The 26201-nt window shown below is 40.4% G+C and overlaps 1 protein-coding gene across 5 annotated transcripts in view; it reads right to left on the reverse strand.

Moving 5' to 3' along the window:
- Nucleotides 1–26201, reverse strand: part of ADGRA1 (adhesion G protein-coupled receptor A1) — a 486698-nt gene that overhangs the window by 31252 nt on the left and 429245 nt on the right. For all 5 annotated transcript variants that reach the window (XM_075935215.2, XM_075935212.2, XM_075935213.2 and 2 more), the window contains one exon: nt 17593–17738. In XM_075935215.2, the coding sequence (XP_075791330.1) occupies nt 17593–17738 (146 nt within the window). The remainder of the gene's footprint in view (nt 1–17592; nt 17739–26201) is intronic.

The following is a 26201-nucleotide window of genomic DNA, read 5'->3' on the forward strand; positions in this document are numbered from 1 at the left end:
CCAATTTAGTGTTTAGGAAGAGTTCTTGAACAAATGGACTCACAGAAGGATCAACAGACACACAAACAGATGTACAAACTCTCTCAAATACATAGTCAATTATATGTCTGGATATTGCATAAGAAATCTTCATTTGTCAAGGTCAATGTTGCATTCGCTTTAGTGAGAGCATTTAGATCCCTTTTTTAAAGGCATAAGGCAAACTAAAATGCTTTAGATGTCTTTAGATGGAAAGTGTGTGAGATAGCTTTATACACTAAAAGCAATTTTAAATGCTGAACCACCTTACAGTTTTAGGCCTTAAGCATGTAACAACCTGCTAAAGATGATTTTGTTGCTTACAACTTTACTGTTTTAAGGGCAATAGAAAATGATTTGATGCCTCCCCAACATTTTAAATTTATCTTTAGGGTGTCATGAAATTCAAATTAAAATACTCTACACAGCTCTGTGCATATGCCAACTTTAAATATTCATAACTTTAAAACTGCAGGTGCAATTTTAATTTAGATGTCTTCACATTTGGATTCTTGAATGAAGACTATAAAATGTCAGGTTTACTAGATTCAGTCACTTACAATGTACAAGCACAAAAATGCCGTCTGGAACATCTGGGGAAAAGTGTATTTTTCCAGGCTCCCATAACTCAGAAGCAATTTAATTCAAATCTTTTCCCTCCAAACACCAAAACCATGCAGCCAAAGAGTCACACTTTTGGATTAAAGATGGAAAATTTCAGCCCCAAGAGAATTTGTCAGAGGAGTTTATGAGCAACCAAATAAAAGGATGCTAAAATGGAAGATACGTTTCAATCTTAAGCATAGTATTTGATTCCTGTCAAGACAGTACATACATGAATACAATATTATTTACAATAGTGACTACCACACACTTCACATGTGTAATTAATAACCACAAAACCCTGTAATTCTCTGGTGACTATATGCAAGATATGCTTTGGTTTGAATGCAGTAGAAAGTATTAGTGTATAGCTATCTCATGATAATTCACATCTTCTGTGTGTTTACTTGTTTTTTAATTTTTAAATTTATTACTTGAGAAATGTCTGGATATGACAGCATAAACAGAATGAAAAGCTCTAATTACTCTATTCTCAATGCACATTATGACATAGGAAGCTATGCTATAAACTGCTCAACATCAACTCACTAAAGTGCCTAATCTTTTTATGGAGGGATGACCTTCACAGACTGAAAGACAGCCAAGTCTTCTGCCTATTTCAACTTTGGTCTCCTAGCAGAAACTGCCAAAAAGAGCCCAGTTAGTACTAACTGTGATATGACATCTGTCCATGTGGGATTCATATAAAATCTCCAACTCATTTCACATAGGCCACTGACCAGGCAACAGACAATAAAGCAAATAAACATTCTACATGCTTGTTACCTTTTATCCTCCTGTGGAGAGGCGCGGCACCGGTGCGGCCCGCCCCGAGGGCCACGCAGGGTCCTCCGCCCTCCCCTCCGATTTCCCTCACCCGAGGTCTCGTCCTCTTCGTGCTCCCCAATCACCCAAGAGCCCTGTCCCGAGTCTGACAGGGTCTGTCCACGCTTGGTCTACTGCGAGTGGCGTCCGCGTTGGTGCAAGGGGAGTAGGGGGGCTCAGGCCCACCCTCACTCTGAGCCCCGACCCAGGGCCCTAAGGTCTGGGGGGATACACCAATCCCCTCAGTCCTGGTTGATGGGGGACGGACCCCCTAAACACACCAACCCCCGGGGTTCCAGCACCCTGCCCTGGGTCGCTTCCTACCTCCCTCGCCGGGCCGCCGTGACGACTAGGTCTCGGGGGACTACACAAACGGGGTCCGAGGTGCCTTTGTCAGTGCTTCCTCCTCCCAGCTGCGTGTCTGCCTTCCCCTCTTGTCTCTGGCGGCGGCGCTCCTTTTAAGCATCCCGCTGCACTGACGTCCTCCGTAGTGGGGCCGGCACGCCCCCTCTGCGGGGGTGGCTGGCCCGCCAGGGCGCCGGCGCGGGTCAACGCCATGGGCAGTGTCAGCGCCCGGCGCTCTGGCACAGCTGGGGAAGCGGCGGTGGAGTCGGGCGCAGCTGGTTGGGGCTGCCGCTCGGCCCCGCCTGCGGCAGAACAAACCGCGCAGGGCAGGAACCGGCACGGGGCCGCCGCTTCTCCCCAGCAAGCCAGGGACGGCGCCCGGTGAGTGCAAGGCGCGGGGGCTGCCCCGTCACACCTCCTAATCATCTTGGGTCATATCCTCAGAGTTGCAAACCTGCCTTAGATGAGAAGCTGTGGATATTCCCCACATTTTGACATCCCTTGTTAGTGTAGAGCTGGAATAACTGTTTCTACATCATCCTCTCTCCATCATTCACTGAAAGGGGCATGGCTGATGGCAGGCCTGGCCTAGGGATGGGCGAAATCTCCAGCTGGTGTAAATACTGCTTGAGTGGTTATTACCAGCTGGTACAAGTTCTGAATTAGTCACTATTAGCATAAAGCCAACTTTGTTCCTCAATCCCTCTTGGGTTCTCAGCAGAATCCAGCTGGACAGATCAAAAGACTGTGACATTTAAGTACAATAGCACCTTAAAGACAAGCACAGTATTATACAGAAACTGTAACTTAACCTATACTAAGTAGGGAGTTGTACTATTTGCAGTGGTCCATTGGCCATAGGCTTATAACAAAGGAGACAGATGTTACTCCAGGTAATATTAGCAACACATACTACAGGTTGGACTTCCCTGGTCCAGCATCCTCGGGACCTGAATGGTCCCGAACCAGATAGTTTGCTGGATGAGCAGAGGTCATATCTCCCCTACTGACCCTGCCTGGGAAGGCTCACAGCCGCTGCCTTCCCACCCTGCACTGTGTTGCACCTTCTTGCCTAGCCAGGGCTCCTGTCTGCTGCTTCCCAGCCCCAACCCCCCAGCTGCTGACCTGACTGGCACTCCCTTGCAGCCGATACAGCCAGAGGCTTCCCAGCCGCTGTTACCCCCTCTGCAGCTGGTCCGACTCAGGGTTTCTCAGCCTCTACTGCCCCCCCCCCCGCACTGGCCCTGCTGCAGCCGACCCATCAGCCCTCCTGCTTCTGGCTTCCAGGGGACCCCATTCTCAGCTGCTGGGATTCTCTGGCCAGCAACATCCATGGTCCATGCCAGACCATGGAAGTTGCTGGAGCAGAGAGTCCCAGATTTTGGAGATGCAATCTGTATAGCCATACACATATACCAATATGGCATAGCATCAAAGTATTTTCTTTTTACTGTACATATTCTGATAACAGTACTATTTTCTTTATATTTTTCTCCATCATCTGATAAAGCCAAGCAAAATATTTTGAAATGTAACAGCATGTTTAAATCAATTATTGACAAAAGTATTGCATACACACAGAAACACATATAATGATAAGTGGTTTTTATTGACAATGCACATTTAAAATGACCTTTCTTCATATGCTGCACAGTATCTAGCTTTCCCTTGGTATCTTATAACATCTTCTATCCTCAAGCGCTTTACAAATTAACTGTAATGTATCTCCAGAATGCTAGAAGCCTTCTGTACACTTACATTGTGCTGTCACTAACAAATAGTGCTTGTACTGTATTGCAATTATTATTGTTTACTGAAACACATACTGTTAGCTGTTGGCTAACTGTGTTCTAAGTTTCTGAAATATTGCAGCTTGTATATATTATACATTTTTAGTTTTTTGTGTCACATTTTGCTATCATAATTCTTTAATCGCTTCATTGGTTAGCCCCTCCTCCCCTGAACATATACCCTTACAAATCCACACAACTGAAAGTTTCTAGATAATAGACTAGAAAGTTTCTAGATGCATTATTCACAGCATACCAGCTATGCCATCTAGGGAGTTGTACCATCTTATGTCACATATTCATAGTTTTCATAAGCAATATATTTATCCCATATTTTATTTAAATAAGCCAAATATATTCATTTTATTATTTCCTTAATAAATGGTATCTGTAGTAATCACCTTCAGTTATGTCAAAATGGTCTTTTCTGTAACCCCTACGTTCACTTTACAGAACCCCAAGGTTCCGCGGCGCACCAATTGGGAAACACTGCTGTAGACTAAATAAGCCCAAATCCATCTTCCTTTCCTCATAAATCATGTGCTCCAGCCCCCTAATCATATTTGTTGCCCTTTGCTGGGCTCTCTCCAGTCCATCCACATCCTTTTTGTAATGGGGGCCCCATAAATGGATGATGGAATACTTGAGATGTAGTCTCACCAATGCTGTATAAAGTGGAATATTCACTTCCCTAGCTCTGCTAGTAATGCTCCTACTAATGCACTTCAATATGCTGGTAGCCTTGTTGGCTACAAGGGCCCACTATTGACTCATATCCAGCTTCTCATCCACTGTAATCCCCAGGTCCTTTTCCTTTTTTTTATTGTGATAGTATTCACAGTATAAACATATGAAAAGTATTCTTTATGCATTTGTCTTTAGAACTCTGCATAATCAAGTTTCTACCTATGTAACACTGTATTCACCATAGAAAATATCTAGCTCCTTCAAATCTGACAGTTTTCTACAAAGCCCCTACTGAAGTTTGAATATATTATCTTCAAGAATTTTCAGAATTTGAAAAATATGCAATTACTCCTTTACACTTTGCCCAGAGCAGCCAAAGTTGTAATGTTATCTAGAATATATTACAATTATATATATGACTCACTCAGAATCTGAAAACTTTAAAGAAATATGCCAGGATTACAAAATTCTGAATTTCTTGGACATATCTACATGTGGATTGGTGATAAAATCCCCCAAAGCATCCACTCAAATCATAGTATTCCAGAGCAGCGTATAGTGGTTATAAATCTATCCAACCTGATAAAATTACAGCAGTTATTCACTGAACCAGTGCCATTTTGGAAGCAAGAATCTGGCTAACAACTGTTCTAAACCAGGGTGATTGCTTTAATAGTTTCCATGTTACAAACGTCCTAAATCTAACCTTTTACATTGTATTAGTAAAATGACAGTGTATCACCCATACGTTGCGTCATTTTATTTCTCTCCTAAAAAGTTCATACAGATGCACTCAATGCCTTCAGAATTTGGGAGATTTAAAGCATACCACCTGCAAGTCATCTGCATTCCATATGATAGCTCAAAGGGTCTGGAGATATACAAAATTCACAAAGTGGTTAAGTAGCTTGTTTATAAGTACAGGTTGCACGTCTCTAAATTGGGACTCTCTGGTGCGGCAATAGCCATGGTTTGGTAGGACCACAGATGCTGCAGGATCAGAGAGTCCCAGCACACTGCTGCAAGGGGGGGAGGGAAGCCTGGTGTGCTGCAGGGGGTGGGGGCCCAGGCCCTGCTTGCTGCACTGAAGGGTGGAGGGGAAGAGGAGGGAGGTGGGAGCCCAGTATGCTGCAGCAGGGCTGCCAGGGGAAGAGAGGGATCCAGGAAGCCCGGCACATGGCCCAGCAGGGCTGCCCAGCATAACAGGGAAGCCTGATAGGGTGGCAGAGGGATGGTGGTAGCAAGAGGGAGGAAGGACGGTCAGTAATGAATTCCCCTAGTCTGGCAAAATCCTTCATCTGGTACCCATCATATCCCAAGGATCCTGGACCAAGGAGGTCCAACCTGTAATGAATTTACTTACATACCTTTCTCTCTGAAGTACTTGCAAACTATCTGTATCAAGCAATAATAAATAGTTCATTCACTGTTCTTTAAATACAGAGGACAAACCTCATTTTAAATCCAAATTACCAATCACCTCAAAGACCTGGTATTATACCACCTTTTATTATTGTACATTATATACAATATAATAATAATAAATCCTGAATCTGAAACTACAGGTTGAACCTCTCTATTCCAGCCCTCTCTGGTGTGCCAACATCCATGGTATGGCAGGATTTTAGTTAGCCAGATGTCCACTTATCATGTATGTGGCCAAGTTTCCTGCAGTTCCATAAAGTTTGTTTACAGCCACCAGACTTGGCTCTCAGTGATCTGTGCTTTCATCTAGTTTTAAATTACCCCTAAATGGTAGATCCTGGAGCCTCTGACAGGTGATCCTGACTTGTTTGGCTGGGAGGCTATCAAGTGCCGGCCTCTCCCACCATTGTTATTGTTTACCTGCCCTCTGCCTTGGAGCTGCCCCTCAGGAGCCTTCTGCTTGCTCTGCTGTGGGGAGGGGAGGATGGCAAAGATGGGGTACTGATGTCAGAGTAGCCCCTTCCCACCATCCCTTTATCCCATCTACACAATGTGAACAGGGACTAGATCTTAGAGAAGGAGCAGGGAAGGAGTATTTGGGTCTGAGGTAGATTCTGGATTGACTTAAATTCAGAAAGTGACCTTGTGCTTAAAAAGGTTGGAGACCACTGGTCTATTGGTACGGTCAAACCTCTCTCTCTTCTTTCTTCCTTTTTTCACCCTGTACATCAGCCTCTTTTAGTCCCCCAATGCTCTGGCTATAAATCCTAGCATCATTGGCCTTGGCCATCCTGATATAATCTCTCCTCTATGTTGAATATTCCTGTAAAAACACAGCTTAACAAGAGAGTGATGTAATTCCTCTGACAGGCATCATGAAAAAGTCAGCATTTCTGGTGGTGTCAATGTGGCACTAAGCACATCATCTTTGTCTGCTAAAGCTGTTGAGTATTTTGTAGGGCAGCTTTTGAGAATGTGGAACTGTTCAAATATTAGGTTCTGTAATTACATTATTAATAACAAAAACAACAAAATAAAATAGCTAAGTTGGTTCAAATATAAGACACAGATTTTCTTCTTTAATTTATATAAGCTACTGTAATTAATTTTTAATATACAATGGATTAGTAACAACTACAAAAAACCCTTCTTACAAAATGCTCTACCTTCCAATTTCCAGGTTAAATTTTCATCTACCATGCTTTAGGCAGTGCAAAAATTTAAATTGCCATATTGTATTTCTGGCAAAGATCTTCTTGGCAAGTATATTAAGCTTCAAGCCAAGAGCTATAAGGGATACTAAAATGTAGAGATTGTGTCTGAAAGTAGCTATTATGCACTGTGTCCTCTGAGAGGCTTCTGGTATTCAAGCAATGCCCAAGCTTAGGAATACATGAGAATTGCTAACAATTCCATTGCTCAATAATAAATTAACCCAATTACAGCACAATTTGAAAATGAGCTAAAAATATACATTACAATTATTGGAGAAAAAGAGTCAAGTTTCTAGTATTAACTTCTTCTTAAGAATTTCTACAGCTTGCAGAGACTGATTTTTAGCAATGTTAGAATTTCAGCTAATGATCCAAACTATGTTGTCCTCTAAATAAAAGAGAACACTTGACTAGAACATGTGGTAAGGCAAAAGACATGAGAGAATAATACACCATTATGCTTAAAAAAAGAGAAAGATTTTTTCCCAAATAATCATCAAACAAAAGCGAGTATAATGTGTGTATGAGAACTGCAAATCTTTCATTGTATTCCAGTGTCTTTCTGTTTACAGTGCTTAGCATAAATAGGCTGTTACATGGACCTAAGTACACATAATAAATAATAATTATTACTATCAATGCATTTTTAATATACTATCACCTGGAATCTAAGCATCACAGATTTTTCACCGAGATGGAAAATCACTGGGCTAGTTCACCATTATTGTGATTATGAGAAAGCTTACTCAAAGTGACAAAGCTTTCCAGTTAGACATAAAGGTGGTGAGACTCCAGCTCATCCTGACTTCTGACAGATGAGAGTTCCATAGCCAAGGGCCCTACAGGGAGACTGCCCTGACTATGGCGCCTGGGAGCTTTGCTCTGGGCTTTGTTAGTTGTAGCATTCCTCGTTATTTGCAATATTCATGAGTTGTAGAGGGCTGGGAGGGGAAAGGCTGATAGTCTTTGGGATAACCAGGCCAACAGGAGTCAAGCCTTTACAATGAAGACTGTTATGTTCACTATCAGATGAATATGGCTTCCATAAAGGAAGATTAGATAAAATAATATTTAAGAACATAGAAGAAAGACGAAAACAATAGGCAGTAACTGACACTTATATGATGGTCCATTCTCTCTCAATCATTCTTTTACACTAGGAGACATGAATTCCTATGACCCATTTCAAATAAAAAATGTGCTAGAATCTAACTGCATACACTTCATAACTGCTGGTGCCAAGGGGCTAGCATGGACTGTGTTTGTCATGGTGTCAATTATATACTTCATAGAATTTGACCCAAAGACAACCGGACTAAAGACATGAACGTGGCCAAGAAGATAATGAGACCCATTTGGCAAAGTCCACATAACTACGAAAGGACCCAAAATGCATAGTTCAGACATTTTGTAGTGAATCTGTCAGCCTTGATCAAAATGTATCCCAAAATAACTTCTTTCCATTGATTACTATTACATTAGGGATGACTTTGCACCCATGAGATGAAGATTGATATAGGAAATTTCCAAGTCCCTCAGGTTAGTGTGATCTCTTGCTAAAGGAACTTGTAATTTCAAGTATATTAGAAGTTGATCCTGCCTGATAAGCAACGGATGTTATTGTGTCTCAGAGAACAAACTATAAATCTCTTAAAAAATTAAAGGAGCACTATTTATGCTTATGTAATGCAAGCAGAGCCAGCTGTCTGTGGGCAGAATCTAACCTGGGACCCTTGGAGCTTAGTGCATGAGCCTTTATTGCATCAGCTAAAGGCTGTAAAGCAGACTCGTGATTCTCTCTGTAAGTGTCTGAAGTGCCATTAGCTGGGACACTACACCAGACCCAGCAGGCATATGGGTTATGCTTATACATGCTTTGACTCTTAGGCTATATCTACACTATCAGGTTTTTCAAAATAATAACTAGCAAAATAACTACTTAGAAATAAGTTTATTCCTCTTTACAAGCAGGAGTTATTTTGAAATAACAGGCTTAGTAGTGTGGATGCTCACCTTGTTATTTTGAAATAAGGGGAGTTATTTTAAAATAAGTCCCCAGTGTAGACATGCCCATAGTTACCAGAATTCTAAACATTTAGGGCCCTCCTTAGGGTCCAGAAACACTGCACACTTGTTTTTCTGATATAGCTTACACATACTGCATGAGTCCATACTCAGCAATGTCACAGGGTATGTTGTAATGTAGGCAACCGGAGTTGCAAATGAAGCCCGGGATTTGAATTTCCTGGGCTTCATTTGCATAAAGCCAGGCACCTACATTACCACCCTAGTTCGAACTAGGGTGGTAGTGTAGACATACCCACAGAGTGGTATAAGACCATTGTATGCAAGTCAGTGTAAATCACTATGTAAACAGTTAGAATTTACAGAGTCAGCCCTAGCTGTTGACTCTAAGTGCCCCGCGCCTGAGGACAGGGAGTGAGAGACTTCATGTTCTTCCTTTGCCCCCAGGCTCTGATTGGTCTGATGGCAGGGGGAGCATGAGAATTCTCCTCCTACCCTGCAGGACAGGAGCAGGCTGAGAGGAGACGTTGTGTGCTTCTCCCTGCCCCCAAACCCTGATTAGCCTGGGGACAGAGGGGAGTGTGCAAAGTCTCCTCCCACTGCCAGGAGCACGGGCACCTAGAGGGAACTGCCAGCTGTTCAGAACAGCTGGTGGTTCTCTCTTGGGGGGGAGAGGACAAAGATTTTACACACTCCCCCACCCCCAGACTAATCACGTTCTGTGGGCATGGAAGCACAGAAGTGTCCTGGCCCTGCCTCTTCTGGCTGAGGCCCCGCCCCTTCCAAGACGGCCTGGGGCCACTTCAAAAATTTTTGAAGTGGCACTGGTCAAAAATTATTGCTCACCTCTGATCTAGGGCACTGCAGGGTCAGGAACGCTGCCTTCAGTACTCATAAATTGCAGTAAGTGGAGGGCTTTTAGGGCGCTCAGCCTTGGTGCATGTGCCCTAGATGACCTACAGTTTCTGCAACCAGGTAGTTACTATTGAACATTATTGAAATGGAACAAAAAAGACTATTTTATTGGGCTATTTCCTTATTCACAAAAAGTCACAGTCAATTTAACTTCCATCCAGTCTCTCTTGGTAGCTACAATCTGGCAAATGCATTAACATATATTTGTAAAACTTTAATCCCGCTTGTGTCAGTAGCTTAAGTATTGTAGTTGTCAGTATTTGATTCATGCCTCCATTGCTTCATTTGATTCACACTGAAACAAAAAGGGCTGAGACTATGAGACAAGAGGTTAAGTAAATGACCTGACCCACTAGCACCATTTAAAATTCCATGAAAAGAATTGAACTGCAAGGCCAAAGGTTTAGTGAAATACTTGTTATCAGATGGCAAAGGGTAATGGAGGAGATTTTTCTAGACTTTGACATGTACCAAGACTTCTCTCATTGCAAAAAACAAATGGAGTAAATAAGTTTAAGTGCAAGATGGCTATAACTGGACACAAGTGACAGGCTTTAGGATACCTGAAAGAACTAAAAATAACATTATATCCTTGAAAGAATTAAAGGAGCACGGATGCATAATAATGTATTTCATAAGTGTGATTCTGGAAGAGAGTACCTGTACTTGGTAATTTGATTAGAAATTCAATTGGTTTTGTGGTTGATTTGCTTTAGAGTGGTAACTGTATGATTGGGAAAGTCTTTTTGCCTCATCTTTTAGATAAAACTGAAGAATTCAACATAGTTTATATAGGAAAGTTAAATCCAAAGTTATACTGTAACTTGTAATGAGTTTTCAGATTAGCTTTTCTGTTTGTAATCAATCTTATTTTCTAGTGAATTCCTTGATTTCTGATAACTTATTCTAGGTCAGGCAATACTCTGTGTGCATATATTATGTATATGTATGCATACCCATGTGTGCACACACATATACTGCATATGAATCCATTCTCATGTCTGATCATGGGAGAGACAGCTGGAATTAAAATAGCTTAATCATTTCCATTTTAACCTCTAGTTTTCCACCATTCATAGTGCTCCAAAATTTTAGTTTTTGGGTTGAAAATTTCTCAGGCCTGCACTGTTCCCAAAGGTGAATTTTTTAAATAAAAATGTAATGTTAAATGTTTTAGTAATTTTTTCAAAAGTGTGAAAAATATGAACATTTTCCCCATTAATTAGTCTTAAATTATAAACGAATATAAACATGCATTTATTTTTAAATTAGTGACATAAGAACATTTTAACTTGGCAGGTCAATAGTGCTCACTGAGAAATGCTTCCTTGTGTTCTGGTGAAAACTGATTTAATTTGAGTAACAATCTACAGAAAATTGCACACGTGCATTTTTGGTGACAATACTAAGCTTGATGAGATCTGTAGCAAAGGAAGGACATATCGCCCATTTATAAAGAGCTATATACTATAAAGTTTGCTATAGGAATGCAGTCTATGAAGCAGCGATCCCTAGATGCCTTATTCCATTCAGTGGGCACTGGGCATCTTGGAAGATGTGCATTTTGTATACTGCATAATGAACAAGACAAAGCTCCATGGTCTCACAACTTGGACCTGCTTAGATAGTAGGCTTGCGTCTGACGACAGAAGCAGTCATATTCCTTAAACTACAATCCATGACCTAAACAGGACTGCCACTAAACATACAAACTGAGGCCACACCCTCCACATCAATCTTAAAAAAAGTATGCTCAGGTTTTCAAATCTGAAGAGGAAATAATGAATTTGTCTGAAAGGAAAACTCAACTAACAAAAAATTGAATGAACTATATTTAATAACTAATACATAATGATTGTACTCTGCAATGGACCAGTGCCCAAAGAAAAAATAATTCTCAGTTTTGCTGTTAGTGATAGACTATCCCTGCTGACTGCTAAAGGGATAAACAAAATAATTCCCAAGGCCACTGTTAAGTGTACAGAAACATTAAAACATAAGCTAGTGGGACAATACAACTTGCATCTTAAAAAAATTAAAAATAAATTGACATTCGTGCTTTATATTGTCCATGAATTGTCTTCCTTTTTGAGAGGTAATGTGGGTTTTATCTGTCACTGGACTGAGCCAATTAACCTAAGAAGAGAATCAGCACCCCCAAGCTTTTGGCGCTTTGCTAGAACACATTCATACAATAAGATTCCCTCTCTGTTAACTCAGATCCACTAACAATTTATTTGGACACAATAAAAATAACCTATCTAGTCACAGACAATGGCGACAATTTTGTTAAAGCCTTCCAACTGTTTTCAGATTGTAGAGTTCTGGAGAATGATGCTGGAAAGCAGGAGGAAGAGGATACTAGTAAAGAAATGGAGGATGATTCTGGTAAGGAAGTGAACAGCATATCATTCCATAAAGTGGGCATTTTTCTTCAAGAACACCATAACCTCAAACATATTCTGAAGATGGTTCCTTCTTAGCAAAAGGATTTGTCCAGTACAACTGGATAATCTTGCTCTAGGACAGAGCTTGGCTCTTTGATATTAATATGTAAACATGTATATCAGTATATAATATTCTTATATACAGGAAAAAAATCTGTATATGTATTTACACATAAGAGATTATTTTCATTGTTATTCCATGCTTTTTTGTATATAAGAATAAAATTTCATTGTTGTTCTTTTTCTTTCTCTTCTACTAAGTGCTTATATTATTTAGTCAGTAGTTCAGTATTGACCAGACAATTGCAGGGAATGCAGGGCTTGAAAGTACTTGCACTTATAAACACATAAATGCTATTTCCATGGAATATTTACACTTCTACTTGTGAATACTTTTGTAATGGTATATTTAGTTGTTTATACTTAAGATCTTTCTATTAGTTCTTACAGGAATGCTGCTAGCAAGGACCAGGGTGAAATAATGAAACACTATTCATCAAAGCTGAGTAGAATACAACCACCATTGCTGGACACGGTTTTACTGCGTAAATTCTATTTTAATGTAACCTGACAAAAATTGATCAATAGTCTCTAGCTACACAATCCTTCTATAGATATTTTAAATGTGTCTGCCATGTAATTATAATTATAAAGATTAACATTCATATTTCCAGATACACTATCCCAGTTTGTAGTAATCTAATATTATTCTTCCCATCCGACAATGTAATACTGATAATACTAACAGAACTGTTTAATGTTCTCTTTCTCCAAGCTCTTGCTATGAGGCTTTCTAAAATGTACTGCATAGTGCTCAAACTGAACTAATCAGTCCCAACAGACCACAGCTGAAACTCATGTATGCATCATATGTGCAACCTGATCCTGTCCATGCCTGACACTGTGATAATGCCAAGGTTCAAAACCCAGAACCAGCCAATAGAAAAGGAGAAAAAGAGTGTTTAATATGCCAGCTGAGTACTCCTCATGTTCCAGAACAGTGGTGGGCACTTACCAAGTGTCTACATAGACAAACAGTAAAGATTTGCATAGTTCCCTTCACTCTGAAGCACATCACAAACTATGTTTATATAAACACATGTACAGAATGCACTTCGTTTTTGTAGTGTTAATGGTCAGAATTTAATTGCTCAAAATTCAGTGAAGCATTCATTCGATACATGTTTTGTCAGCATACTAATGCATTCATCTGAAGAGTGGTTTAGAAAATGGCAGAATTTTAAGAGTTAATGAGTTTCTGTGCTAAATAATTGGGCACGAGTGTTTGCATTTTACTGAATCATTAAACTATGGAGAAAAGAAGCCACTGTATCAAAATAATATTGCCAAGGAGAAAAGTGTTTTAGTAAAAATGTACTAGTTGTATAAGCATATCTTTTAAGTCGCTAAAGCTTTCTGTTTTGGTCACCATACCTACACATATCGAGAAAATAATCTGTAGATGACCAGCATTTCTATCAGTAGCTGACGACCCCTATTAGCTTCAGTCAAGAAGGAAAGAAAATCTATGTATAAAAAAACCACCCTACAAGGAAATACATGAAATAGTATTTGTAATTTACTTAAATTCTTCAGGTTGTACTTCTATAAACCAGACCTCTCTGGTCCAGCAACATCCGTAGTCCAGAAGGACCACAGATGTTCCAGGATCAGAGAGTCCCAGCATGCTGCTGAAGGTGGAAAGGCCAGGAGCCCAGCACAGTGTGGGGGGGAGAGGAAAGGAGGTGAAATGCAGCTCAGCTGGGCTGTAGGGGGTGGATGGATAGGCAAGAGCTGAGAAGTGTGGCATGTGGCTCAGCTGGGCTGGGGTATGGACCGGGAGCCAGCATGCGGCTCAGCTGGGCTGCATGGAAGATGGGGGGAGCCAGCATGTGGCTCAGCTGGGCTGCAGGGGAGCAGGGCAGGAGGTGGAGCCAGCAGCAGGGGGGCCAGAAATGACCTCCCCTGATGTGGCAAAATCCCTCATCCGGGGCCAGTCAGGTGCCAAGGGTACTGGACTAGGGAGGTCCAAGCTGTAATAAATGCTATATTGATAAAACAGAAAACATTCTGAAAGTCATATTTTAACATTTTAAAGAAAAGAATGAAAAATGAATTATAAAATTCAAGTCACAATAAAGGCAATTAAATTGTATTACAAAGACTCAAAGAATCATAGACTCAGCTGCTGCAAAACTATCAAGAGAAAAAGTAAAAAGCCACAACAAGGTGTACACTGATTCCCACATTGTTGGATTTAATAAACATATCTTTAAGCGCCAAATGTATATTTATGAGTACAATTATGCTAAAATATTGGGCACACAATTAATATAAAACTGCATGTCCAAATGGATATATGTACATGCAAGTGGCAAGATATACTCTTAATTTTTGTACACACAAATGCAGTAATTGTATGTGTATTTTCTTTTCACATACAGAGATCAGGTCACCATTTTGAACATTTGGCCCTTTTGAATAATATTTTCTATTATCTCAACTGCTTTAAAAATGAATCAAGCCCTTTTAAAAATGCATTAGTTTGTTTTTAATTTCTTGTTAAATATTTGGTAAATGCTCTTCTACTAAGTTATTGTTTAATTTTCTGCAGTAGAATCCTGCAGCGAAACACAACATAACTTTATGTCTCCTACAGCAAAAGTACATTAAGGGTGCATATAAACATCCATATGCACATTGGGAAGCCAGTCAATTCTACACATTCATTGTGAGGAATAAAATGTTTGTAGGAGAACAGGACACTATGCACTATAGGCTATGTGCACTTAGACATGTGTTTGACAGAAGTAGAGTTATCCACCAAACTAGATCTATAAACCTGAATTAACATTAGCAATTCACCTCCTAGTTTTTTTTAAATTCCCTTTTCAAGTCATATTGCATACATTTTACAAATGACAGTCCTTATATGTAATAGTAAAAAGGCCTCAAATCAACTTCTTATGCAAGCACTATTTTGCACAATTATCTATGGGTGTCAAAATGGAGGTCATTTGTTTGTTTGCTTTAACAAAAAAGTCTGAAATATTTCATTACTCTTTACTTATGTGAAAATATTTCATATACACAAACATTTCATACAGAAGCCAGTGTCAGCTTTCAGGTCTACAAAAATTACACTAGCTGGTTAAAACAGATTTCTTATTAATATACTAACAACTTAAGCATTACCAAATGGATGTTATGGAAATATTATGGTTACATGTACAATACATGCTGGATATTAACTTTTTTGAAAATAACAAAGTTAAAATGAATATGAAATTATCTTTGCCCGTTCAAAAGAACAACAATTACTAATTATGGGTCTGGGCATTCTGTGAATTAATGGATTTTTAATTTTTCCACATATCATGCCCATTTTCTATGTGAAATGAAATAGATCCTTTAAGTTTGAAACTAGTACTAACCATTATAGAATCACATTAGACATTTCATTTTTGAGTCTCTAGGGCACATGATGCTCTGAGTTAGAAAACTAAGGCTATGTCTACACTCGCGGCTTCTTGCGCAGGAACATCTTGCGCAGGTGTTCTTGTGCAAGAACTCTTGCTCAAGAAAACGTCCACACTGCCATGTGCGAGCTGTGCTTTTGCGCAAGAGCACCCATGGCAGTATGGATTCTTTCTTGCGCAAGAAAGCTCTGATGGCCATTTTAGCCATAGGGCTTTCTTGAACAAGAAATCCCTGCTGAGCATCCACACTGCCCTCTTGAGCAAGAGCTCCTGCGCAAGAGGGCTTACATCTGTTAAAAAAGAGTGTAGCTCTTGTGCAAGGAGCCCCCTCTTATCACGCCGTACTGTAAATTTCCTTGCGCAAGAGCAGGCGGGCAGTGTGGACCCTCTGCAGATTCTTGCGTAAGAATGGCCGTGAGTGTAGACATAGCCGAAGCGTATAAACATTTTAGTTAACTATTGGACAATTATTTACATGTGTACTTACAACTAAAAACAGGTCTATCATTTCTATTACAAAGTTTTAAATACCTCCTCTTTATTGTTACCAGCTGAAAAACTCCATACAGTTGCCACAACAAGGCTCTAATTAGCGTAATCTCTTTTGTAACCTGACTGTCTGTTGTTTTGTTCTAGCTCTAACAGGATTTGAATTGGAAGAACATACAATACACTGGATCTGTGTAACCCGAAACAATTTTCTTCCTTAATAACCTCACTGCAGTACTTGAAAATTGGCAATTATTCATTTTGCCATGAGCAAATAACCGAATGACTGAAATTCACATCTGTGAAAAATGGAATAGTAAATAACACATTAGCACACTCAAGCTCTCTCAATAAAAACATTTTCCTTTGCTTATATTTAACACAATGCCAACCTTCATTGTGAGTCTTCTTTATATCAGACAAATTTTATGTAAGTGTTAATCAATTTCAACTTTAGAAAGAAAATATTTTTAAAAAGCAGAGAACTAATGAAGGTAGTAAAGATTTCATTCAATGGGGTCTGGATTATATACCACAAACCTTCTGCAGAACATATGCACAATGCATATTTCTATATAATGTTAGCAGTCTGGATCAGGTTCACTCAGCACGGCCTCTAAGGGCTATAGGGCTATATAACAGATTTTATCTTGTCAGTAAAATATGCTGTTCTGGGCCTTTTTCTACAGAAATATTTTGAATGGAAGTCTCATGAAATTATGCCCCCCCACCGTGAGAATTTTTTTGAGATTACAGCTGCTGTAAACTCAGAAGAATTCTTTCCAGATGGTCTCCTCTATTGAACATCTTCACAATCTCTCAGGTAGTAATACAGCATCCCTAGTGTGAGGTGAGGTAGATGGTGGGAGGACTGGCATAGGATCTCGAAGGAATGAAGAAGAGCATGAGTAAAATTTGTGGTTCTGAGAGGAAAGTGAAGATCATTATATGCTAGGCTCTGATAAGCATACAGTACTTTACTCTACAAGTGGGCAACAGTATTTGGCTCAACAGGAAATTGACAGGATCCTTTGAGGAGGTAGGTGCTAGCTGGCACAAATATGGAAATCAGAATCTAGCTGCATATAACGTTTATATATTTCAGTATTTGGAGTAGAATTAGCACTAATCAGCACTGTAAAGTGACAGATTTTTCCACATATTTAACAGAAATTTTGTGAAGTACTTTCAGGGATTCAAGTTTTACCTGTAGTTTGCACAATTGAAGATGACAGCAGTTAATGCAATGGACCATTCAAGAAGTTTAGAACAGTAAACAAAGCTTAGTTTTTCAGAAAAAAACCCAACCTTTAACATTATTAGTCCATACCTGAGCAATGGTTGTTTTGGATAAGAAGGTTGGTCGCTATTTTGGCATGGCTGAGGTTTTTTTGTGACTTGCTTATAAATATTCCTTGCAGTTACTCCAATCCATAGCATAGTGGAGAGGGTGGAATAATGCAATACTATGCCAACCTAAAACAAGAGGATGATAGTTACAGAAATCAGTAAATGGCCAGTAAAACAACAAGATGCAACATAAGCCAATTATACAAATGCACAAGTAGACCAGAATAATTTTATTTTAAATTAACAGAATTTATGATTGCCTTCACAACATTTTTGCATCTCTCTGGTTACTTCTAATCAGTGTAAGAGAATTAAAATGATTTAAAAAGCAGGTGGTATATCTTACTTTAACTAATGTTGAAATTATAATTGCTAATATCTGCAACACCTAGTAGGATGTGATGAAATCAGAACACATAAAATCTGTTTTCTGAGAGCATCATTAGTGGTTACTCTCTGAATGCACAAGTTTACGCTCATTGAAGATTGAATTGATTCTTTTAAGTTTTGTTAGCAAGGAACCTGCCACGGCTTTGCTATGTATGCAGCATATCATGAAATTTAAAGTCTGGTTGTCAATGAAAAAAGGCAAATGTTTATCTGAGATTGTACTATTAGCTTTAATTTTATTAAAATTTGTATTTCCTTCTCAACTAGGTAGAACCATAGACTTGATAAAATAACCTGTTAGTAGGTTGTAATTAGATCCTAGCATTGAAAAAAACATATTTTTTGTGACTTTTAAGAAACTTGTCATTTTAGGCACACTATAGCCAAAAGCAGGTGAAGAAGATTTGAATCTTTTAAACCAGTACAGTACTTAGTAATGAAATAAAAGAAAAAGAAAGTACACACTTAACAGTGTGGCTATCCTGATCTTTCCAATAAAGCGCTCTGTGTATCATTAAAAGTAAACAAAAATACCAACACTAAAAAGAAATTGTGTACTATGATAGTAACTGTTAATCATTACTATAGAAACAGTAATCGGAATTTTATCAAATCCCCAATGCTTTATTATATTAGCTAAGTCTCCATCCAATCATATAAAATTAGGTTACCTTTGAAGCAATAACCTGATGTTTTGCTGTGACAAGTAAAATATTGCTATAATTGGAAAGCAAATACATTTTAAGGAATACAGAGAACTGCTGAATAAAGCTAACAGAAATCTATTAGAATGATTTATCCAAACTAAAGTTTCATTTTTGTTTAAGTTGAAAGAAAATAATTGACAGTGAAAAACACCATGAATTTTGTTTAGGTTTAATAACACATTATACACACACCACATTACACACACACACACACACACACACACACACACACACACACACACACACACACACACACACACACACACACACACACACACACACACACAGAACTATTTAATCTAGATAAAGCATGTTGGAATTATTTTCTTTTTCCCTGTGCTTGTCTGACACATTAGACAGGGGAGGGGTATGGACTTCACAGTAGCTGTCGCTTGAGGTGAGAGAAGTTGAAATAAAGGAATGAGACGTCTAAGCACTATTAGCTGGTAGATGTTGCCAATTGAGTAGCTAGTGCTGTCTGTTCATGTGCAACTTGCAGTGGAGTTTTGCATGGCCACAGTATGAATCCATGTGGGAGGGAATGAGAAGGAAAAATTAGAAAAATACTAAAGACTAAGTTGGTAACATTGTTTCAATGTAGGGCTGAGGTTGTGTGCTGCATGATAATTAAAAAAATATACATCAAAGATTTCACAAATCATGAGCATATAGGATAAGTGCAGTGTCAATCAGCGCTCCCTCTAAATTTTCCCATCCACGAGCAGTGTGTGTGTTGTGTTGTGCACCAACACAGACATGTGTGCCATCATGGCACCAACCAGTTACTAACAAAATTTTTATACACACACACAGATACTTAATAAGGTGCATAACTCTGCGGTACAGGAATCAGAGGGATAGGAGGTGGGAGATATGGGGTGGCTCAGGGGGTGCAGGATTCAGGGCAAGGGGGAACTCAAGATGGGGAGGCTGAAAAGTCAGGAAAGTGACAGCTCCTCACTGGGGAGAGACTGGAGCTGGGCTGCCCATTCTTGCATGGGGTGGGCCCAGGACTGGGCTGCCCAGCCCCCCAGGAAGATGCTTGCTGGGGGGAAAGCAGGGTTGGATTGCCCAGCTCCCTCAACTGGTGAGTGAGGGGGGACCTAGGGCTGAGCTGCCAAGCAGTCCCAGCCAGCTGCTCCTGGGGTAAGGGTGCCAGAGCTGCTGGCTGGCGGCTGCCCATCTGTTTGGTGCTGCAACCAAGAGTCGGGGGATAGGTTTGGGGGCCATGTGGTGGCTCTGGCCCCACTAGCCACCTCCTGCTACATGGCAGCTCCGGGGCCAGCTGACCAGCTGCCGCCTGCAACCCGGCAGCTCCGGTCCCAGACAGAACCAGCTAACAAGCCACTGTCCATCATGTGGTGGCTCCGGTCCCAGCTGGGGCTGCCTGAACATCCACTGCTCGCCATGTGGCAACTCCTGTCCCAGCTGAGCTGTGCTGTCCTGCCTGCCATAGATGGAACTGGGTCTGGTGAGGCTACCCAAGAAGGGACTGCTTCACCATGCCCCAGCACTAGCCAGAGCAAATGGGAGTGAGTGGTCCTGCTAGAACTCACCACCACCACCACCACTTGCCTTCCTGTTCAGCAGGAAAATGAGTGGCTGTGAATACTGCTGCACAGCTCTCCAGGGAAGGTGGGAGGGTCTAAAATTGTTTGAGAGTGGCTGTGCAGGTGCAGAGCTTAGAGACAACCCTGGCGTCAATATATATAAATGTGTCACATTCGGACAACATATGGGATGATAAAATTCACTCCACTGATGTACCAACAAAGAGGACCAGCTAGATAAATGAATGTGGATCCTAATAAAATAGTACAATAAAATATTAATAGTGACTTCACCAAACTACCAGTGAAGGAGAAGAAAAGGAAGACAGAATGCCTGTGTTACACTGTACCCACATATTGTTTCTTCATCCTATACCCATCTTTCCGAGATTAATTAGTAACCTGGGATAATACATGCTAACAAGGAAGAAAGATCAGAAATACTATTAGCTGTTGTGTGTAACCTCTTAAATATTAAGCCTATTTAAAAAAAGGATCTTGTACATTTCAAAGGTGGAACGCAGAGGTGCTCCCCACGGCATTCAAGGCAACATCGCCACACGGAGCAGCTGACCCTGGGCTCCGTGTGTCACTGCCACTTTTAAGTACCCTCCTCTTCTCCTCCCCTTACTGCCTCTATTTGATAGAGGCAACATGAGGGCAAGGAGGGGAAGCAGAAGTGACTAGTCCTTTACATCCCTAATTCATGTATATTGTGTAATTGGATTAGGGTCTAACCACATGGACAGATGCCACATGAAATTCTAAACATGTAAAAATTAAATAGTACAAATATGATGAAAATATGCTTGCCATGGATGTGGTGCTCAGCTTCATCTTTGTGTATAGATGATGTACACACTTGCATGACTGGTCCTGATTCCAGTATCAGTCTGCCCCTGCCCTGCAAGGGAGCACCTGCCAGCTGAGCAGTATCTGGCGGTTGACTCTAAGGGTACGTCTAGACTACCGCGTTTTGTCGATGGAAGTTTTGTCGACAGATACTGTCGACAAAACTTCCGTCGACAATTTGCGTCCAGACACATGGAGTTCTGTCGACAAAGCAAGCCGCTTTGTCGACAGAACTCCGTAGTCTGGACAGAGTTCTGTCGACAGAAAGTGTTATGCCTCGTAAAATGAGGTATACCAACGTCGACAAAACCGCGGAGTTCTGTCGACGTTATGTCGACAGAACTCCGCGGTAGTGTAGATGCTGGTATTGTTTTGTCGACAAAAGTCCAATTTTGTCGACAAAACTAGGTAGTCTAGACACACCCTAAGTGCCAAGCCCCCTGCAGGGCGGGAGGAGACTTCATGTGCTCCCCCTGCCCCCAAGCCAATCAGGGCTTGGGGGGTGAGGGGAATGCATGAAGTCTCCTCCAATCATGCCTCTGTCCTGCAAAGACAGGGCAGGAGGAGACTTCACATGCTTCCCTCTACCTCCAGGCCCAGACTGGCCTGGGGGCGGGGGCAGCACTAAGTCTCTCATTCCCTGCCCTCTGGCACATGGCACTTAGAGTCAACTGCCAGAGTTGATTCTCAGAGGTGCACACTCCCCTGTCCCTGATTGGCTTGGGGGAGTGGCAGGACCTCTGCGAGCTGGACCAACCCACTTGGCAGGCTGGATCTGGCCCATGGATGCCCTTTTGCCCACCTCTGTGTTAGTGCTTCCTTGCGACAAATAATCTGAAACAGCATCTCTACAAAATGTATGATTAAAAAGCAATGTTATGGTAACAGTTTCTTTTATAGATCCACCTTATCTGAAAGGAGATCAGATTTAGCAAATCCTTGCTTAATGTTGGAGTTATCTTCCTGATAAATGCTACTTTAAGTAAAATACTGTTAAGCAAATCCAATTTCACCATAAAAACCAACGTAAATTGGGGTGGAGCTAGGTCACAGGGAATTTTTTTTCACCAGATAAAAGATATTATATACATTTTACAATATTAGTTTTAAATAATTTAATACTGTAGTCACCAATGATGATTGTGACACTTGGTAGAGGCAGGGGCTACAGTGTGCTCAGAGCATGGAAGCATGCCCCACTCTGCCCGCCTGGTGCTTCTGCCGGGGAACAGGGTTGGACCTTTCCACCTGCCCCACTCTGGCCGGGAAGCAGGGTTAGAGGCTTGCCCACCCTCTGACCAGACTGCCAGGCAGGCCCAATGGGTTATTCCCCCAAGCTCTGACTCTGCTCCCCTGCTAGAATGACTGCAAGCAGAGCAGGGCAAGTGAATCTTAGAACACTGTGCGACTTTAAACAGGTATGTTCTCTATGGATCAGGAACCTAATATTGAAACAACGTTAACCAGGCTGACGTTAAGTGAGGAGCTACTGTAGTTCTAGCCAGATCCACCTGTGTTTGCAAGAATTTAGAAGGATCAGCTAACTCTGGTTCCTGCTTACCCAGTCCTAAGGGATACCTTAGTCAAATATAACTGTGTAAACAGATTCTGCCATGAGCTGACTCATCTTGATGAAGGCTGTACTCATTGTGTGTACCCACTCCATAGGGTCTTGTGCGGAGCTGTTTGGGGGGTTATTGGGCATCATCATATAAATGAACTCCTAGACAGCCTGAGAAGCCATCTGCTGGTCCCTTTCCTTCCAGCACTGCTCACCTTCCCTCACAGGTTACTTCAATGCTGCTGCTGCAGCAATAATACCCACAGAGCTGTCACAAGAGGAAATAAGTACCAGGTCTGAGGGTTCTATATGACTTTTTTTACTTGTGATTGTTGGGAGGCAGGGAGATTAGGAAGGGTCTCTGGTGGTGAAACAATGTCTATGCAGGGACAGCATGTCCAGCCTGTGATACCAGCTGAAATGTCCCCATCACGGGTTCTTCAGTCCATTAAATCTCCCCTGCTGTCAATCAGCTCCTCTCAAGGAATCATAAAAGCAGTTTGCACGCTCATTGAGCCCTGTGTCATCACTGGACGCTAGATGGAATATGGTACTGACATTGTGCATAGACAGGGTATGATGTTATGTGGATAATCCTAATGCAGCTGCCTTGGGGACAATGTTTCCTTAATCTTTTCCTTGCATGTGCATATTTTTTCCATCCATGTGCAGAAAAGATGATTTCACGTGCACAAGGAATCTGCACATGTGCACCACCAGTAGCAAAAAAAAAAAAAAAACCTAGCTGTGGGCAGTTGTGTGGCATTTGAATCTCTCTTGAGCAGCCGCAGAACCGCACAACTCACAGAGAACACCAGTTGGGGGATATAAGAGTGGAGTCTTATTTTGAGGATCTGTTTAAATTTCTCTTGCTCCATAAAGTGTTTGCACTTTACAATGGCTCAGGAAATAGCTACCCTATACATTGCATTTTATGAAAAAATGCCTGTAGTTTATGTAATACTCATAACAGAATTATTAATAATGAGTTTAACAAAATCTATTTTTCATTATCATTGTTATTGTGCAATCTGCAAATTAAATAACCAGGCAAATATTGTATCAACAGATGGTCATTTGTGACCATGTAATTACAAGGCCACGGCTGTCCTATAAATTTGCAAACTACAGATAAAAATATTGTAAATGATGTTAAGATTTGCTAGAAGTTACAGATTAATTGCCATGCAATTGTCTAGATATTAAGAAATATTTATTTCAGAATAATGAAATGGACAGCCATGTCATACAAAATAATGTCACACAAGGAATATTTTACAACTTAGTGTTTACTGCTTCAGAGAAGCTTATAATATTTATAGGTGCTGTCTGTTGAAATTCATACAAATATAAATGTTCAACTTTCAGAAAAAGTTACCAAAAATTAGAAACAATTCTTAAAATTGGTTAAAGAAACTGTATTCTATAAATTCCTGTACTCTCATTAAAAAAATTCTAAACATATAAATTGTAAAGAAGATGATTCAAACAGTGTTAGAATTTTAAGTTGTGAAGAACAAGCGAATTCTAGCATGGAACTATTGCCTTGTGGTTAGATGAGGAGAATGAGAGTCAGGATTCCTGGGTTCTCCTTATGACCATGTAATGTGACTTTCACTTAACCTCTCTGTGCATTGTTTAATCCACCCATGTAATGGATAAAGCAGTAAGGCCAAGTCTACACTAGACCCGGAAGTTTGGTTTAAGGTCCACAACTCCAGCTATGTAGAATACCTTAAGCTGAGCTTGGTGGTGTTGGCTTCCTTACTCCTCACAAGATGTGTGCTGGACACTGGCAGGGGAACCCTCTAGTTAAGACTAGCTAAATCAAACTCAGGAAGATTGATTGCAGCAACATCAATCTTCTGCAGAGTGAAGACAAGGTCTAAAACTCACTTGAGCGCTTTGAAGTTATTTCTGTTCATAAAGGGCTTTGACATCTTCCAATGAAGTTATGATATAAATAATTATTTCAGCAACTATAGTCTTGCAAATTCTAACTGGTATATTACACAGATGCAAAATATTTTACCACTATTTTTAATTAGATTATATTTAAGAACTTCATAATACATTAAGGACTAGCTGTATTAACTATGGCCCAAATGCTGTCTTTATTTACAATCACACAGTGACTGACATAGAACCCATTATAAAAATGGGGAAAACTTTGTGTCAGACAGGAATAATTCAAAGTAAGATGTGTAACTTGCTGTTTATCCTTCCCTGTGTCATGAGACTGAAAGATTGTATGTCAACTGAACTTTTACTTTATAAATAAGTTTTATGAGGAAATATAGATGGCAGTTTACTATTTTTAGTAAGTCTGCTAAGCAACTGTAAGCACTTAGAATGACAATTGTAGCATTTTTTATTCTCCTTGTTAGTAACACAAATATTATAATTCATGAATGAAGAAATAATTTTTAATTAAAACAGTAAGCAAAGAATAATTTAGCTATTAAAAAAGGCAAGCAGGCAAGTTGAGTTACTGTTCTCTTGTAAGATCTATATTTTTGCTCAATGCATTTTTTAGCAAAGGCTAGCAACACTATAATTCATGAGAACAGGACACCAGTTGTAAAGAATTCCAGAAAAAAATTATCAGAGATACAAGACTGGTCCTTATGAGGATTTGCTGAACGGGAGGACTGAAGCAGCCTTCTTCTCTTTCTGTCCTGCTAAAAGGCCAATCACTGTCTCATTCCTTGTATTCAGGGGAGCACAGAGTGAAGTGTCTGGGAATGTACCTCCCCATATATGAGGTTTAAAATGAGGAGAAGGTAGGGATAGTGCAGCCCACAGAACCCCAACGTCTGCATGCCAGGAAACTCAGAAAGACTCATAAACACACAAACCCTTTGCAAAAAGGGTGACATAGCATTGCCTCCCAAGCCTGTGCTGAACTTCAAAGACATTAAGCTGCTAAAATATATCTGATGATTACACTGCAGGTGTATACAGCCTACATTACAAAGCTGAAACAGGTAGGTTAGTGTGACATTCTCCTGGTAAGCAACTACAATAGTAATAATTCTAACTTTTCCCCTCCAAACTCAAGATCTCAAAGGGCATTACAAATATGAATAAATCATATATTCCCCCCCAACACTCCTCTAAAGACAGGGAATGGTGTTAACTCTACTTTGTTTTTGGATGGGGAACAGAGTTAGTATATTTGCCCAAGTGCACACAGCACCTAAGTGGCACAGATAGAAATACAAGTCAGAGTTCCTGACTCCCAGTGCTGAGCATTAGCTATAGTCCTCTTAGGGTACATCTAGACTACAAGGCTTTTTCGAAAGAATCTTTCCAAAAAGCCTCTTTCGAAAGAGAGCATGTAGACTGCAACCACTTCTTTCAAAAAAGCAAGCCACTTTTTCAAAAGAGAGCACCCAGGCAGTCTGGATGCTCTCTTTCAAAAAAGCCCTGTTTGCATTCAAGAATGCTTTTTTTCAAAAGAGCACTTCCTCATAAAATGAGGTTTACCACAGTCAAAAAAAACCACTGCGTTCTTTCGATTTAATTT

The sequence above is a fragment of the Pelodiscus sinensis genome, chromosome 8, assembly GCF_052426305.1.
Source record: "Pelodiscus sinensis isolate ZL-2025 chromosome 8, ASM5242630v1, whole genome shotgun sequence".
Lineage (NCBI taxonomy): Eukaryota > Metazoa > Chordata > Testudines > Trionychidae > Pelodiscus > Pelodiscus sinensis.